The sequence below is a fragment of the Pongo pygmaeus genome, chromosome 7, assembly GCF_028885625.2.
Source record: "Pongo pygmaeus isolate AG05252 chromosome 7, NHGRI_mPonPyg2-v2.0_pri, whole genome shotgun sequence".
Taxonomy (NCBI): domain Eukaryota; kingdom Metazoa; phylum Chordata; class Mammalia; order Primates; family Hominidae; genus Pongo; species Pongo pygmaeus.
The window spans coordinates 14,292,416-14,307,516 of NC_072380.2; the positions used below are offsets into that span (position 1 = coordinate 14,292,416).

At 32.6% G+C, this 15,101-nt stretch overlaps 1 protein-coding gene and 1 non-coding gene across 4 annotated transcripts in view; one reads left to right on the top strand and one right to left on the bottom strand.

Moving 5' to 3' along the window:
* The window catches only part of SGCZ (sarcoglycan zeta), a 1,203,249-nt gene that overhangs the window by 244,807 nt on the left and 943,341 nt on the right, over positions 1 to 15,101 (bottom strand). For 2 of the 3 annotated variants that reach the window (XM_054497725.1, XM_054497723.1), the window contains exon 3: positions 6,942 to 7,043. The exons of the other annotated variant lie outside the window; for it this stretch is intronic. In XM_054497725.1, the coding sequence (XP_054353700.1) occupies positions 6,942 to 7,043 (102 nt within the window). The remainder of the gene's footprint in view (positions 1 to 6,941; positions 7,044 to 15,101) is intronic. 3 annotated transcript variants of the gene reach the window in all.
* Positions 2,313 to 2,374, top strand: LOC129043293 (U7 small nuclear RNA). Its single transcript, XR_008504385.1, has one exon. It is a non-coding gene; the product is annotated as a U7 small nuclear RNA (small nuclear RNA).

Consider the following 15,101-nt stretch of genomic DNA (forward strand, 5'->3'; position numbering starts at 1 on the left):
CCATCACATAATGAGGATTAAATGAGCTAACACATGTAAAACATTTAGTGCAATGTTTGGCTGGGAATAAAAATGATTAAAAATAATATTCCTTGAGTTGGGGATTGTGGTAGGGCTCTACTACTTTTATCTCATCGAAAAACTATAACAGTGTACTCATTAAAATATTAGGCGCTACTATGAGCTTCTTCTTGCAGATGATAAAACTAAGGCAAAGAAGGGTTAACTAAAGTTACAGGTGCCAAGATTTGAAACCAGTTATTGGACTCCAGAGCTGTAGTGTATGCTGAATGTTGGCTATTATTAAAAATCATAATCTGTCAGACGAGCCCCAGAAATAATAAAATTTCAAGAAAATTGCCAGATTATATACACAACACCCAAACACCCCAAATAATAGCTTCTCCACACAAGCACAGGGGTCTATGACAAAACTGAACTGAAAATCTATAAACTTAGACAATAAAATCATTAAATGACTAACAGGAAATATGTGATGCTTATAAGGAGAAGATTGTTAAGAAATGTTTCTGAACAACACAAAAGAGGTTTAGAAACAAATGAGAGAAGAGCCAGGCTCCTAGATAGGGAGACTCAATACTGTCAGGTTAGTGCAAAAGTAACTGTGATTTGTGCCATAAAAGTCATGGCAAAAACTGCAATTGCTTTTGCATCAACCTAACACAAAGATGTCATTCTCCAAAAATTAAATGTAACCATAATTAACTTCCCAAAAGAAATTTTTATGAAACTTGACAATGGATTATTAAGTTTATTTTGAAGACAAAACGCACAAAAGGCAAAAGCCTTTCAAAAATAGCAAAAACAAGGGAATCACTCTACCAATTAGAAAAAAAAACTTCTTACAGCTAGACTTTGGGTTTCTTGCAAGTATGTCAGTAGAACAGCATAGAGTTACTGGAAATAAATCTGTGTATGCTTGAGAATGCAGTGTATAAGAAAGGTTGTATTTCAATTTGGTAATAAAAAATATGACTATTCCAATTATGGTATTGGGGACTATTGGTTTTTCAAAAGAAAGAAAGAAAGAAACAAGGAGGAGGAAAGGTGGGAAAGGGGAAGAGAAAAGGAGAGGAACAGGAGGAAGAGGGAGAAGGGCAAGAAAAGGAAGAGATAGAGGAAGAAAGGATCCTACCTAATACTATACATCAAACTCCAGAAAAGTTTTTACAAATCTCCCTCACTCTTTAACAATTACTTCTTTAAATTTTTTGAACAACCAACAATTTCATAATACAAGTTTATGATATAAAACAGAAAAAGCAGAAGTCAAAAAAAAGATTATTTCATAGCACCATAGACCATGAATCCCTACCCTAACCTAACCCATATCTCCAGAAACATATTAATGAAAGTCAAGCCCAAATAAACTAATCTGGATAGAGGAAAAGCAGATAGTATGTAGAGAGTGCTAGAAAAAGCTCATAAGTATTGAGCACTGTGTACACCATTAGAAGTATTCTAGAGGAGGGAAAGTGCAGCTAAGAAGCATGGAATTAAAATCCATGTCTGGTTGGCACAAATCATTTAGAAACACCTCAAAACCTCAGAAGAGACAGAACAGTCACAGTCTGCCTTTCTCTTTCCAACCACAATCTCTCTAGCAAAACAAACAAAAGAGCTAGACAGTAACTCATAAGGAATAACCAAACTAAGTAAGTGCTTCAATCACTAAAACTTCAACATTACACAATTTTAATAAAACCAAACTCAAAGACATTAAAAAATCGTTATAAGATAAAAAGAAGATTGTAGACCAAAGGGAAATTCTGAGATTCACTATTATACAAAAAAAGTATGAATTAGAGAGCGTGAGGGCAAAACTTATTTGAAAAAAGATAAATGAATGGAATCGTAGAAAAACTCTAGATGATAGTTACTTGTATTTTGAGGAAAAATATAAAGAGTTAAAAATTATTCATGAAATTATGATAGCTGTGGGGAACAAAGATGACCTAACATAAGAATTACTGCTTTCTCTGAAGTAGAAGAAACCAACAAACAAAACTGAAAAGCTATTAAGTGACAAAATAGGTAAAATTTCTCTCAAATGAAAAAAGTGAAATGGCAAAAATATAGCAGGCATCCAAGCAGAACATTCATGTAATCAAAAGGAGAAAAATACCAGGGTGCCCACAGATTTCTTATGGCAATATTCAGTGCTTGGACTTAATAAAGAAGTGTGTTCACAAATCTGAGGCAAGGAAGGCATGAACACTCCCAGAAAAGAATAAAGGCAACAGTCAGACACCCGAAGCATGAAATATTTCAATGATTAAAAAACCAACTAGCACTGTTACAGTTCTTTCAGAATCTGTCTAGCAAATTTTCTGGCTTTTCCAGGAAAATACCCCATGCAGGTAAATAAGACAAATCAAAACTAGCAAACAAGACTAATTAAGAATACAAGGAAAGAAGGAATGATTTGACTAATGAACTGAGAAATGGAAAATCCATAATATAAAGAAGACCAGAGATGATGTGTAACTGCAGCCATTTATATGTAGAATCGAGACCAAAGACCGGAGACAGTTAAAGTTGCAGAACTGAATGTAAATATTATGAATTCTGACAAAGTTAAAGTACTATAATTATCAACAAACTGGAAATGAAGAGAAGTGAGGACAAACTGGAGAGCAGCTAATCATCTCCAATTACCCTGCAGGGAGTTAACAAAAGCTGTCCGAAATTAAAACACAGAGCTAATGCATTCAGCTTCTTAATGGTATTTATAATCTTTTATTCTTAACCATAAATGCAAGTTTTATTTTAAAAAGTTCTTGTGGTAAAGAAATATTTAAGTTCAGCCATTTTCTAAGTTATTTTTTTTCTGTTAAATTACATATATTAATTACAGTTCACATATCTATATATTTTATTCTTTTATTTGTGCAAATATATAATTATATAACTGTGATATGTTCATGAAATGTCAACAGTATTTTTTTTCTGAGTGTAAAGACTTTGGAGTGGTTTGTGTTTCTTTAACACTTGACTAAAGTGATTACTGATTAATGTAAAAGCATAAAATTTATCTGCATTAAAAATCTAAATATAATATGATAATGATAACCATGATAATAAAATGATTATGAAAGCCTTCAGATATCTATGTATATGAATTAGCTTGTATGAAAGAAAGAAACCTAAATAGAGGAGATTTGCGGTGATACCTGAATGAAAGAGGTAAGGAGATTAGCATGTCATGTAGTCAGGAAAGACATTTGCTGTGCTCGCCTGGCCCCATGGCTTTGTGTCTGAATTCTTTTTTTTTTATTATTATTACTATACCTTAAGTTCTAGGGTACATGTGCACAACGTGCAAGTTTGTTACATATGTATACAGCTTTGTGTCTGAATTCTATAAAGAATAATTGAACACACAAGGTGCAAAACTGGTGGAACCAAGAACTGGGTTAACATCACAGTGAAAGGGAAATGATGGGAAAAGCAGAGCCTTATTCACACCTCTGCTAACACAGGCATCCTGAGAACTCAAGACTTATTTGCTTAACTGTGGAGTTACTGGAATCTGAATCATCTGGTAGTAGTTCCTCTGTCACCACTACCAGTCTGTCATGTAGGAAGCTGGGATCAGTGGCAGTGGTGAGATACCACCTCAACTAAGAATCCTTGAACAGGAAACAAACAAATGAAGAGGGCTGTTTAGTTCGTCTCAGATAAGAGGTTCTGAAGAACTACATGATGCAAATTTTGCTGGTTAGAAGTAGTTAAATGTATGTAATTTGACAACATGACTACCTTGGACTCGTGTAAACTTGGGAAACATACTCCAATTAAATTTTTTAAAAAGTCTGAAGATTAGGTGTCCTAAATTCCTGATATTTTAAATGTTTTGGCCTGAAGTTGGACTAAGTACCTTGAAAAGAGAGGCAGAATGTTATCATCATTACCATTTATATAAACTAGCCCAAATTACACATCCTTTGTATTGTTCTTGTCTGAATAGTATTATATATTTAACTTCACAAATGTTCTATGAGTAATCTTCCCAGAGAATAATGTTAATTTTGAAAAATACATTGAATCCTAAGATATTTCCTGGATACATTATGGTATGTTTTTCCGTTTACTTTTTTTGCTGGACTACTTGGGTTAACTTTTGAAAAGCATGAAGAAGGGTGTGAATTTTTGAGGCTAATCATAGAACTTTAAAAGTCTGTAGATATTTAGTGATGGAGAGAGGGTGAGAGGAGCTTGTAAAGTTGGTCCAGCCCGTAGTTGATTAGGTTAGGTGACTAGATGTGTATTTATGGGTGAGTGCATTTTCTGTTCAATAGAAATCTCTTTATTATCTTTCCATGTGTAGGACTAAATGCCTGTACAACCACAAAGTAACTTTAAATAAGAAAATTCTGTATGTCACAGTGAAATACTGGCTAAATTTAAAGACAGCAACAGGGTGGCATTAATGGAGGTTAAACATACACAACCACACACAGAAATCAAAATTATTGTACCTAGCAGTTTTTTCTCTCAGCTTCATTGAATCTTCCAAAGTGCCCTTTAGATTTTCTAATAGATTTCCTTACCTTAGAACTACAGGAACTTTGGAATTTTATCATAAAATTGTTGACTATATGAAAATATGTGAAAAGATTGAAATGTGTAACAGAATTTTTAAAATTAAAAATATCATTTCTACTTTCGTTATTGAAATGTTTGTGTTCTTCCTTAACCTAAGAGTCAAGCACTTTGATAAGTTTCTACCAAACTCACTTAATAATGAACAAACTAAGGCTAAGAGAAATTGTGGCTGGCTTTATAGAAGTAAACAGGCTTTATGACATTCATGGACAAGTGAATCATAATGTCAGAGGTGCTTATAAAATATATATTTTCTCTTTACTTTAAATATTTATCCAACTTTTAGGTTCATAAAGTAATCCGGCCACTGTGGAAAGCAGTCTGGAGATTTCTTTCATGTTTATTTTTGAAGTGTTTGTGCAGAGAATTTTCCAAGAAGCGTATGAGTCCTCTCCTATTTCTGTTCTTGCACCAGATTTCCTGTCTGGCTACCAATGTGCCTGCCTTTCCCATGCTTCCTAGTTACAGGGAGACAAACAATAATGAAGGAAAACACAGGAAGGACCAGCATCAGGGCTGGGATATGAAGGGGAGCACATATTCTTCAGTCAATACAGTAGGTTTTGGAAATGCTTGTGAACATGGAGTTAGCTTTCCCAGGGATGGAAACTAGGAAGGGCAAGTGGCTCCATCTCACACGTTAATGCTATAATGTTAGTGGACTCTATCCTCTATGGTCCATAGGTGGAACCCACACATACTCCTGCTTCTCAAGAGAATCCTAATTTGACACCTGTTGTTATGCTCTCAGAAATGTCCTGGCTGAGAAGATAAATTCTACAACCTGCCTGCTGGTAGAGGGTTTCACAATCATTTAAATTTTGTTCCCAGGTAGCCACCACAAATGAACCTAAATGACTTTAGAGATAAATCATTTCTGCTGTCCCTGGACTTATCAATAGGAGGCATTTTGAGAGAAGTTTTGGCCTGTGCTTAGTTTCACTTGCTTCCTATGTTTAGCAGTTTCTTGATTTCCATGTATAAGTTTTAATTCCTTCAAATACTGCATTATTTAATAGTGCTGAACACAAGAACTCAGTAAATAACTGTCAAAGACAGTGACTTTCAATGAAAATAAGACACTAATATGTGTAACCATGCTCTTTGTTTTTGCTTTTCATAAAAACAAAATAAAGCAAAAGAACTTAACTTTGTATTTTAAATTTAATACTTTTTAAAAGTTTAATTACATATGGTCAGATATTCATACATCTGTCTGCTGTGTTACTTGTCTGAATGATATCCAGAAAGTGAAGTAGTACTGAAATAAAATTTCTAGTACCAGAGTAGAGTCAATACAGTATATTAGAAGCTGTATCAGTTTGCATATTTTAAAAAAGAAATTTAAAGTTAATATCCTAATTAAATGTTTTATGAAAAGCAATCCTTTGTTCTGTACTCATTTTGATACTTACAGAAAAACAACTTTAATACAAATTATTTAAATTATGGCTCACTATGCAACCCATTTGCTAATCTTCTACATTGATAAAAATATTCAAACATTATTTTAGCCTAAAATAGACTTTCACATTTATGAAATAAGTATAACCTTTTTCCAACTTTTATATAACACAATTTCCATTATTTCTATCTTAATAAACTTATTTCCACAAATACACATGGAAGAAAAATACCTCAGGGGGAAATGTAATAGATATGAAAAATTCTAGTAAGTTTTTGATATATCCAAGAATATTTACTACCTTCTGAGAGGTAATGTACATAAGCCAAAATGAACAAAATCTAAGCTACAATCTTAATTTTTAGCATGCTTCTTAGAGATAAAACACAGGTAGCACATGTGAACACACACATATTTGAAGGATAAATATTCTCGCTTGTTTTACATAACGTACATCCAGAAATTAATTTCTACATTAAAATTCTTTGTCATCTCTTCTAGAAAATGCATATCTATTAAAGCTGATCAGATACACAGTATGTTGAATTAAAATCATTAATTCAAATCAGTGCCTTTTTGAAAAAATTATTCAAGACATTTCAAATGCCCCCTTTGGATTTACTGTAACTTTGTATTTTAACTTCCAGTGAAAATAGAGAGGCACATTTTATAGAGTAGAAAAGCAACACTGCAGGTTAGTTCAAAATGGTTCTCTAAGATTTGTCGGGTTGAAACTAACCTCCACTGATTTTCAATGATGTTATCATTTTGATTTCTAAACACAGGTGTTTAGCTTAAGGAAACTAAACAGATGCTGAAGAGATAAGGGGATTCTATCCTGCTATTTCAGGCTAAAACATAACCTCTAAATTATCTTTTAGAGTAAGCCAAAGCCAGTATCACATACCTTTCGAGAATGAATTTCTTTCACATACAATGGAAGTAGAAACTCAGATATACCTTCAAGTCGGATTCCCTTCTTGGTGACTCTCAGATTTCCCATACCATCCTACAAGCAATGAAATATAGTTCACTTTTAGGTTAATTGGAGAATGAATATCTGGCCATAATTTTCTTAGGCCTAAATTGAGAAAACAGTGAGCTCAAATCAGTGATGATTTAAGGAAAATGAGAGATTTAATCTACTTAATTAATGTTTGCTGCACTTTGCATGCATATAGAGGGCTCTATTTAAAATGAACAGGAAAAGAGGATTTAAAGGACTGTGTCTTCTTCGAGCTCTATCAGGGACTAGGATTTGCCCATGAATAAATCCTTTACTTTCTTCATGCATCAGTCAGTTCAACTATTTATTTTGTATAATGATGCTTGCTACCTGACTGTTGGAAATAACTTTGTTTGCAGAGAAATCTCGTAATATTTTTACATTACAGTTATACAAATAACTCTAAAATATTCAGAGTCACATTTGTACAATAATTTTAACAAATAATTAATGATTGTCTAATATTAGTAACCATGATATTCCAGCGTTCAAAACATGAGTAGGTGTCAGATCCTTTAGAAAAGAGCAGTTTTTGAGAAGGATAAAACAGGTACACAAATAATGCTTATGAGACAGAATAAAATAACTAAACAGAGTGCTACTGGGAATTAAAGAAAGGAGGTTTTATATCTGATAAGATAGTAAACCATTTCTCATGGAAGAGACTGACTACGATAAAGTTGTTAAGAATGTGGAATTTCAACAGGGAAGGTCCCTGGAGGGTGGAACAAAATGAACATTCTGGCAACATTTAGAAAACAGCATCTGATCTCACTAATGTATGAGATTTCTATTTTCGAATATTGGGAGAGAAACCAATGGAGAGTACATTTTGGAGCAGGAGAAAGGAAAGCCATACATACAATTTAAGGAGAATGTACTTAAGTCAGATCCCAAAAGAAGACACTATAAAGGTTCCTACATAGTTCAATGGCTTGAAATGACTGGAGGCAGGCTTCAAGAAGATTAATCTGGCAGAAGTACTGTTTGGGGCTAACTGATACAGTATTACTAGCAATGCATAATTGTATAGTAGTTTGAGGAATATGGTGGAAGGAAAATTTACAGACTTGTTGACTAATTTTGTGTGTAGACACAGAAAGGAAGAACTTTTAAGATTCATCCAAGGTTTCACAACTAAGCATGAATAAGAAAATATAGTGACTTTAAAAACTGAAATAGTAAAATTTGTAGACTCAATCCCAAAGCAAATTTAGCTTTTCACTATCATTATATCTTCATTGTAAAATTGGTTTTATATATATATAAAATCATATATAATCAATTATATATAATCATATATGTATCATATATGTATATATGTATCATATGATTACATATATCATATATATCATATATGTATATATGTATCATATGATTACATATATCATATATGTATATGTATCATACATGTATATATGTATCATATATGTATATATGTATAATGTATATATGTATCATATATGTATAATGTATATATGTATCATATATGTATGTATGTATATATGTGTACATGTATCATATATGTATATATGATACATGTATCATATATGTATATATGATACATGTATCATATATGTATAATGTATATATGTATATATGTGTGATACATATATGTATATATGTATCATATATATGTATAATGTATATATGTATATATGTATGTATGTGTGATACATATATGTATATATGTATCATATATGTATCATGTGATTATGATATATATCATATAATCATATATAATCAATTATATATAATCATAATCATATATAATCGATCATATATAATCACACATAGTTGATTATATATAACATATAGTTGATCATGTATATAATCACATATAATCAATGATATATAATCATATTTTAATTATAGGACAATACATAATCATATATAATTATATATACATATCTGTATATACACACACACACACATATATATATATATCTCAACCAGCACATCCACAGAAAGGGATGAGGACGTGGGCCGGGCGCGGTGGCTCCTGCCTGTAAAATCCTAGTACTTCGGAAGGCCGAGGAGGGCGGATCACGAGGTCAGGAGATCGAGACCATTCTGGCTAACACGGTGAAACCCCGTCTCTACTAAAAATACAAAAAATTAGCCGGGCTTGGTGGCGGGCGCCTGTAGTCCCCGCTACTCGGAAGGCTGAGGCAGGAGAATGGCGTGAATCCGGGAGGTGGAGCCACAAGTGAGCCGAGATCGCTCCACCTCCAGGGTTCACTCCATTTCGCCTGGGCGAAAGAGTGAGCTCCGTCTCAAAAAAAAAAAAAAAAAAAAAAAAAGGGATGAGGACGTGTCAAGAAATACTTGAATCTATCTTTATGGATAAGCAAGCCCAACGTAGACAGATGTATATAAAACCAAGGATAAATTATTGGATGTTGTCAATGGGTTGGGAAAACATCTTTTATGTATTCAGGGATGTTGTGATCAGTATCAGAGAAAAGTTGAGGGAATATAATGGCCTAACCCCTCCAAAAGAGAAAGCCATTGAGGTAGGATTATATAACATGATGAGATCAGCAATAGAAAATACGTTATAGAAAAATTTTGAAGAGAGAAAAAAATGAATAGGATTTAACTAAGAATTGAAGGACTCTTTAAATTTTTTAAAAAGCCAGACTAAAGGATAATGACCACAGAGCAAGAGGGACATTTGGAGGTGACGAGGTCTGGATTGCCCCATAGAAGGAGAAAGTAAGAGATTTAGGTGAAATTAAAATTAGGATGAGAGTGAAGAAATTTGTTCCTTGAGGCAAGTGAAAAAGTCAAAACTGATAATGGAAATGCCTTACAGAGAATCAACCCAAAATGAATGAATGAATGATTTCAAGTGGAATTGAAGAGTTATTCAGATGAGAAAATACAGACATTTCTGTTAGGATGATAATACATCCTGATTTCTCTGAGAAAGGGCTGATTTACACCAGTTTTATAGTATCCTCTTACATTTTCAAAAATAAAAAGTGGCTCAGATTTAGACATTCAATTACATTACCATCCACTTACTGGCTCTAATAAGTGTGGTTTTGCAGCATTGTTCTTATTTAAGAACAGAAACAGAATTGACAGTGAGAGAAACTCAAAAGTGAGGATTTTCTAGACAGGAATGATAGAAAGTCATAAAGATGTGGTATTCTTAAAGTGGCAAAAAAAAGAGATGTTTTCAAATGACTAACCATTATTTTTCTCATTGAATCATGACAAGGAAAGTCAGAAGCGGGGTTGGGTTACCAAAAGAGTGCACAGTCAAAGAATGGCAAATGGTGATAAACTAATAATGAAGGTCAATGGATGTTAAGAAATATGGCAATTATAATATGAAGACAGGTTTATCACCAGAAAGCATAATTTTCGATTTGGAGATCTTCAGGTTCAGAGCATTTTCAGGCATGATAAGACTTACAGAACACCCCCAGGGGTGGAGATAGATTTAAGAAGACAGAGAATTACCTGGTATTCAGGAAACCAAGAGTATTAATTAGAACCTATAACATGACATGGGGCTTTAAAACACTATTTTGTATAAGTGGAATTTTCTGGACTAAATTTCACACAGTGACTGTCCATATATATTCTTAAATGCCTGCCGGAAGAAAATGTTCTGAAGTGCTCTCCGTAGAGTTGTTACAGAAATACCTAATTTCACTGGGAGACCATTTCAGAGCAATGGAAACTAGTTCTAACACAAGTATAATTCCCATTTCAATATTAATACTAATAAATGTTCTGATGAGATGGTTGGAAATAAGAGGATTGGGCATCCACAGTTAAGTGTGTTATTACTTATGCTATATGCATCTTTGATTTTGGAGTTTTCAGTCTTGAGCTTCGTGTGTTTTCTTCTTATATTTTGTACTTAATATATGATTTCAGATGTACCATCACATTTCATTTAAATTAGATAAAACAGAATTCCCCTCTGTAAATGTAGGACTGTTTTCGTTTGTTTGTTTGTTTGTTTTGAGATGGAGTCTTGCTGTGTCGCCAGGCTGGAGTGCAGCGGCACAATCTTGGCTCACTGCAACCTCCACCTCCCAGGTTCAAGCAATTCTCCTGCCTCAGCCTCCTGAGTAGCGGGGACTATAGGTGTGCACCACCATGCCCAGATAACTTTTGTACTTTTAGTAGAGACGGGGTTTCACCATGTTGGACAAGGACTGTTCTTATAACACCATCTTGTGAATCTAACCACACTTCACTATGTCTATTTGTTTCTCTCTTTATTTTTTCTGTCTTGTATGAAAAAATGAATTTTCAAGTTTTTCCATATTATCTAGATGAAATGATAAAATGTATACAGCTGTATAACATATATTCCATATATAATCAACCTGACTCACACTCAGGCATTAAGTCCAGTAAGGATTTATGAGCTGATGAAATTATCTGGTTTTCCTTCTGCAAGAGCATTATAAATTAAATTTATTTTTAGTGTCACTACAGTTTTCTGATGATTTTCTTGATCCCTTCATTATCTGAAAGGGAGAAAATGATTTCTTAATTTTCTGTTCAGGAAGACATTGTTACCAGAAGGTAACAGAATGTAATGTACTAGACCTAGACCTTGTCTTGGTTCTGCCACTTCTTCCCTTTGTTAAGTGCCAACCACTTAACTAATCACTTTGTGTCTTAATTTTATCATCTGTAAATGGAATAATAACATAAGTTATGTTACTATGATAAAGATTACATGAGGATGTAGAAAGCTTAAAATAGTGCCTAATTTATGTCAAACTACTCAATAGCTTTAACTATTATTAACATTTTACTTAAATGTTTAGTTTTTGTCTTATACATTATAAAAACTCATGTTATTTTAAGAGAAATTATCTTTGAACTTCAGTATAATCTACACCAAATTTCATATCATTATAGTTATGATACTTTCGTTCATCATCCTGTAATCTCACACATTGCAATGGTTCAAATGTGTCCCCTCTAAAATTTAGGTGTTGAAACTTAAGGACCAATGTGATAGTATTAAGCGGTGGAGCCTTTAAGACATGATTAGGCCAGGAGGGCTCCTCCCTTGTGAATGGAACTAAGGCCCTTATAAAAGAGGTAAATGAGGCTTCACGCAGTGTTTCGACCTCTTGCACTTCTGCCTTCCCCCAGGTAGGATACAGAGCATTCCTTCCCTCTGGAGGATGCAGCAACAATGTGCCAACTTGGAAGCAAACAGCAGCTTTCATCAGACAACACAACCTGCTAGTGCCTTGATCTTGGACTTCCCAGCCTCCAAAACTGTAAGAAAATATTTTGTGTTTTTTTTTTTCTTCTAAATTATCCAGTCTCAGGTATTTTGTTATAGTAGCAAAAACTGACTAGGGCACATCTGATTTACCTATTGTTCACAGACAGTATAGTGTCATTTTAGAAGGGGATATGAAACCAGACATTTGGGGTTTGAAACTTGACTTTTTTATTTATTAACTATTGACTTCGACATGTTGTCTATCTAAACCCAAATGTGTATTTTATAAACATCAGACAAATAACAGTATTCCTCACAGGGATGTTGTATTAATTTAATGACACACTATGTAAGTGAATTAGTTTTGGACCTGGTATATTTTTAATAGTTATTCCCTTTACTTGTGGGTTACTGAAAATTAATATTTTAAAAAGTAGATTTAGTGTCTAATCAATACATCTAAAAAATATCAACTTCTCTTATTTTTATTTCTTCTTTTTTATTTCCAACGACACTATGACAGTTCAAGATCACTTTATCTCCAGCTTGAAGATTGCCACCTAACCATTGTTTATATTGTTATTTTATTATTTTAGTATTATTCTTGCTCAAAAGCCCAAAGTGTCACCTTAGCCTCTGAGTATAGATTTGTGTCCTCCATTTTGAATATTTACTGTGCTTTCTAAATAATCCACTGTGATTATCACATTCTTGTTTAGGGGAAATATTATAAAACAGACTCTTCCACTGTGCCCCAGCCCCCTCCTTTAGAATGAATTTCTAGATTTGCGAAGTGTCTCCTCTAATCCTGTTTGTTTTTAGCTGTTTGTTGGTGTTTGTTTTTTGTTTTGGTTTGTTTGTTTGTATTTGCTTTTTTTTCACCATCACTCAACTTATACTTCCACTAAACTGTACTGCCAGCAGTTTTTTGTTTGTTTGTTTTTCAGAACAGCTCCATGTTTTGCCATCAAAATTTCTTGATCCGTGCATTCTAGCTGCTTGAGATAATCTTCATTCCCATTTCCTTTTAATGCTCTTATCCGTATTCCAAAGAATTACCTGTCCAAAGAATGTCATGGTTAATACCCTAGTCAGAAATAACATGGTTTTCTACTTTATATTTAGAAAATGCTCTATTAGCATTTCTTATAAAATGTATCGTATTCTGATTCTAATTTTAGTTAACTGTGTATACATTTTTATCTCTTCTTTAAAAATTTATGGTCAATCTTATTTATCTTCATGTTCATTTCTTCATCTTGCATAATCCTTCCAACAGTGGATATGAAGTATGTGGTTAGTAAAATGCTTGATTGTTGAATTGAACGGAATTTACCTCTTTACTTAAATAACAAAAAACTCCAAAACTAAATTAATACCCTTGTGAAGATCACAATTACTAAAATTTATAGAATTTGTCTTTAAAAACTGAAAGTAATCTTTAGCATAATTTTCATTTTTTTTGACAAAGTAGAGGATTATTTGTTGAGAAATACTTATTGGAATTTCTTATGAGAGACTGAATGAAAAATAATATCCTCTTTGTTGACATTCAAACCTACAATTTAAGAATATTTAAATTTAAATGTAAAGTGACTGTTTAAATTTAAATTTAAATTTAAAATGACATTTGAAATTTAAAATCCACAGCCAGAACTTTGCAATGTTCTGATGGTAATTCACTCCCTCTTCTTGGGTTACCTGAAATTAGAGGTTAAATAAATGTTTTCTACTCCAAAGATTTAAGATACTGCTTAACAGAGGAATGTAATGGCCATAATGCTGAGCATTTTGGCGTGAAATTAAGAAAACATTTTAAAATAGATGTATCGATTAAAAATACAGAAAATCTGATGAATGATTTATCACTAAAAAAGCTTTTCAAACAAAATTGAAGGACTCCACCAGCTGCAAGAGAAGCAAATATACATTTTAGACATTTTTTCTGGGTAAAACCAAAAATCCTCTTTCAAATTACTAGTATTACACATTTCAAAACAAATTCAATAGGAAGGAAGGTAGATACATGTGTTTTTATTATTGTGAATATCTAAAGATATTATTTATTATATATTTAAATTTGTATGAGAAAAAAATCTTAAAGATGCAGTTTCGAGACAACTTGGAGCTTGCTATGACAAATATTTGTAAGACTTTAAGAATTAAATATTTTCAATAAAATAAAAGGAATACATAGATAATGGAAATATTAAGTTGTTTCAATGAAATTAAAAACCATATTTAAACTTCTTTTGCTATTAATTTTTAAATCTATGTTACATCAGTAAGAAAAAATTAACTTCAACTTCTAATTAAAGAGGAGGAGGTTCTCTTTAATATACCTAAGCAAAGCATGTGGTTTATGCTGTGTTTTTTAATACTTTATATTGAGCTGTTTTTCCCCAAGCATAAAAGAAAAAACAAAACATAAGTTGATGGCCTGCTTTATATATGTGTTTTACTATGTTGTTTGCTGTAAGCTTGTATTTTATTTTCATTTTAATTGGCCTCCCTGTATTTCTGCATATTATTAGGAAATAAACTCTATAGTGGTAACAATTGACAGACCTAGGAATTTGACCTCTAATTCAACTTGTACGTAAACATTTTTATAGATTGCTGTTAATAATATAACTTTTACCATCCTGAATATGATTTATCACCTTTGTTCTTCACCAATAGTTGTTCAAATTTCATAATTTATGTATCTTCAGTTGTCAGGGTTATAAAATAAAGTTTTTAATATACTTTTGTATTAAATATAATAATAAATATTGCATTTTGTTTCTCTTAAGTGCACTGGTGTTCCTTTAGATATGGAAATGCTTTTTCAAAAGCATGAT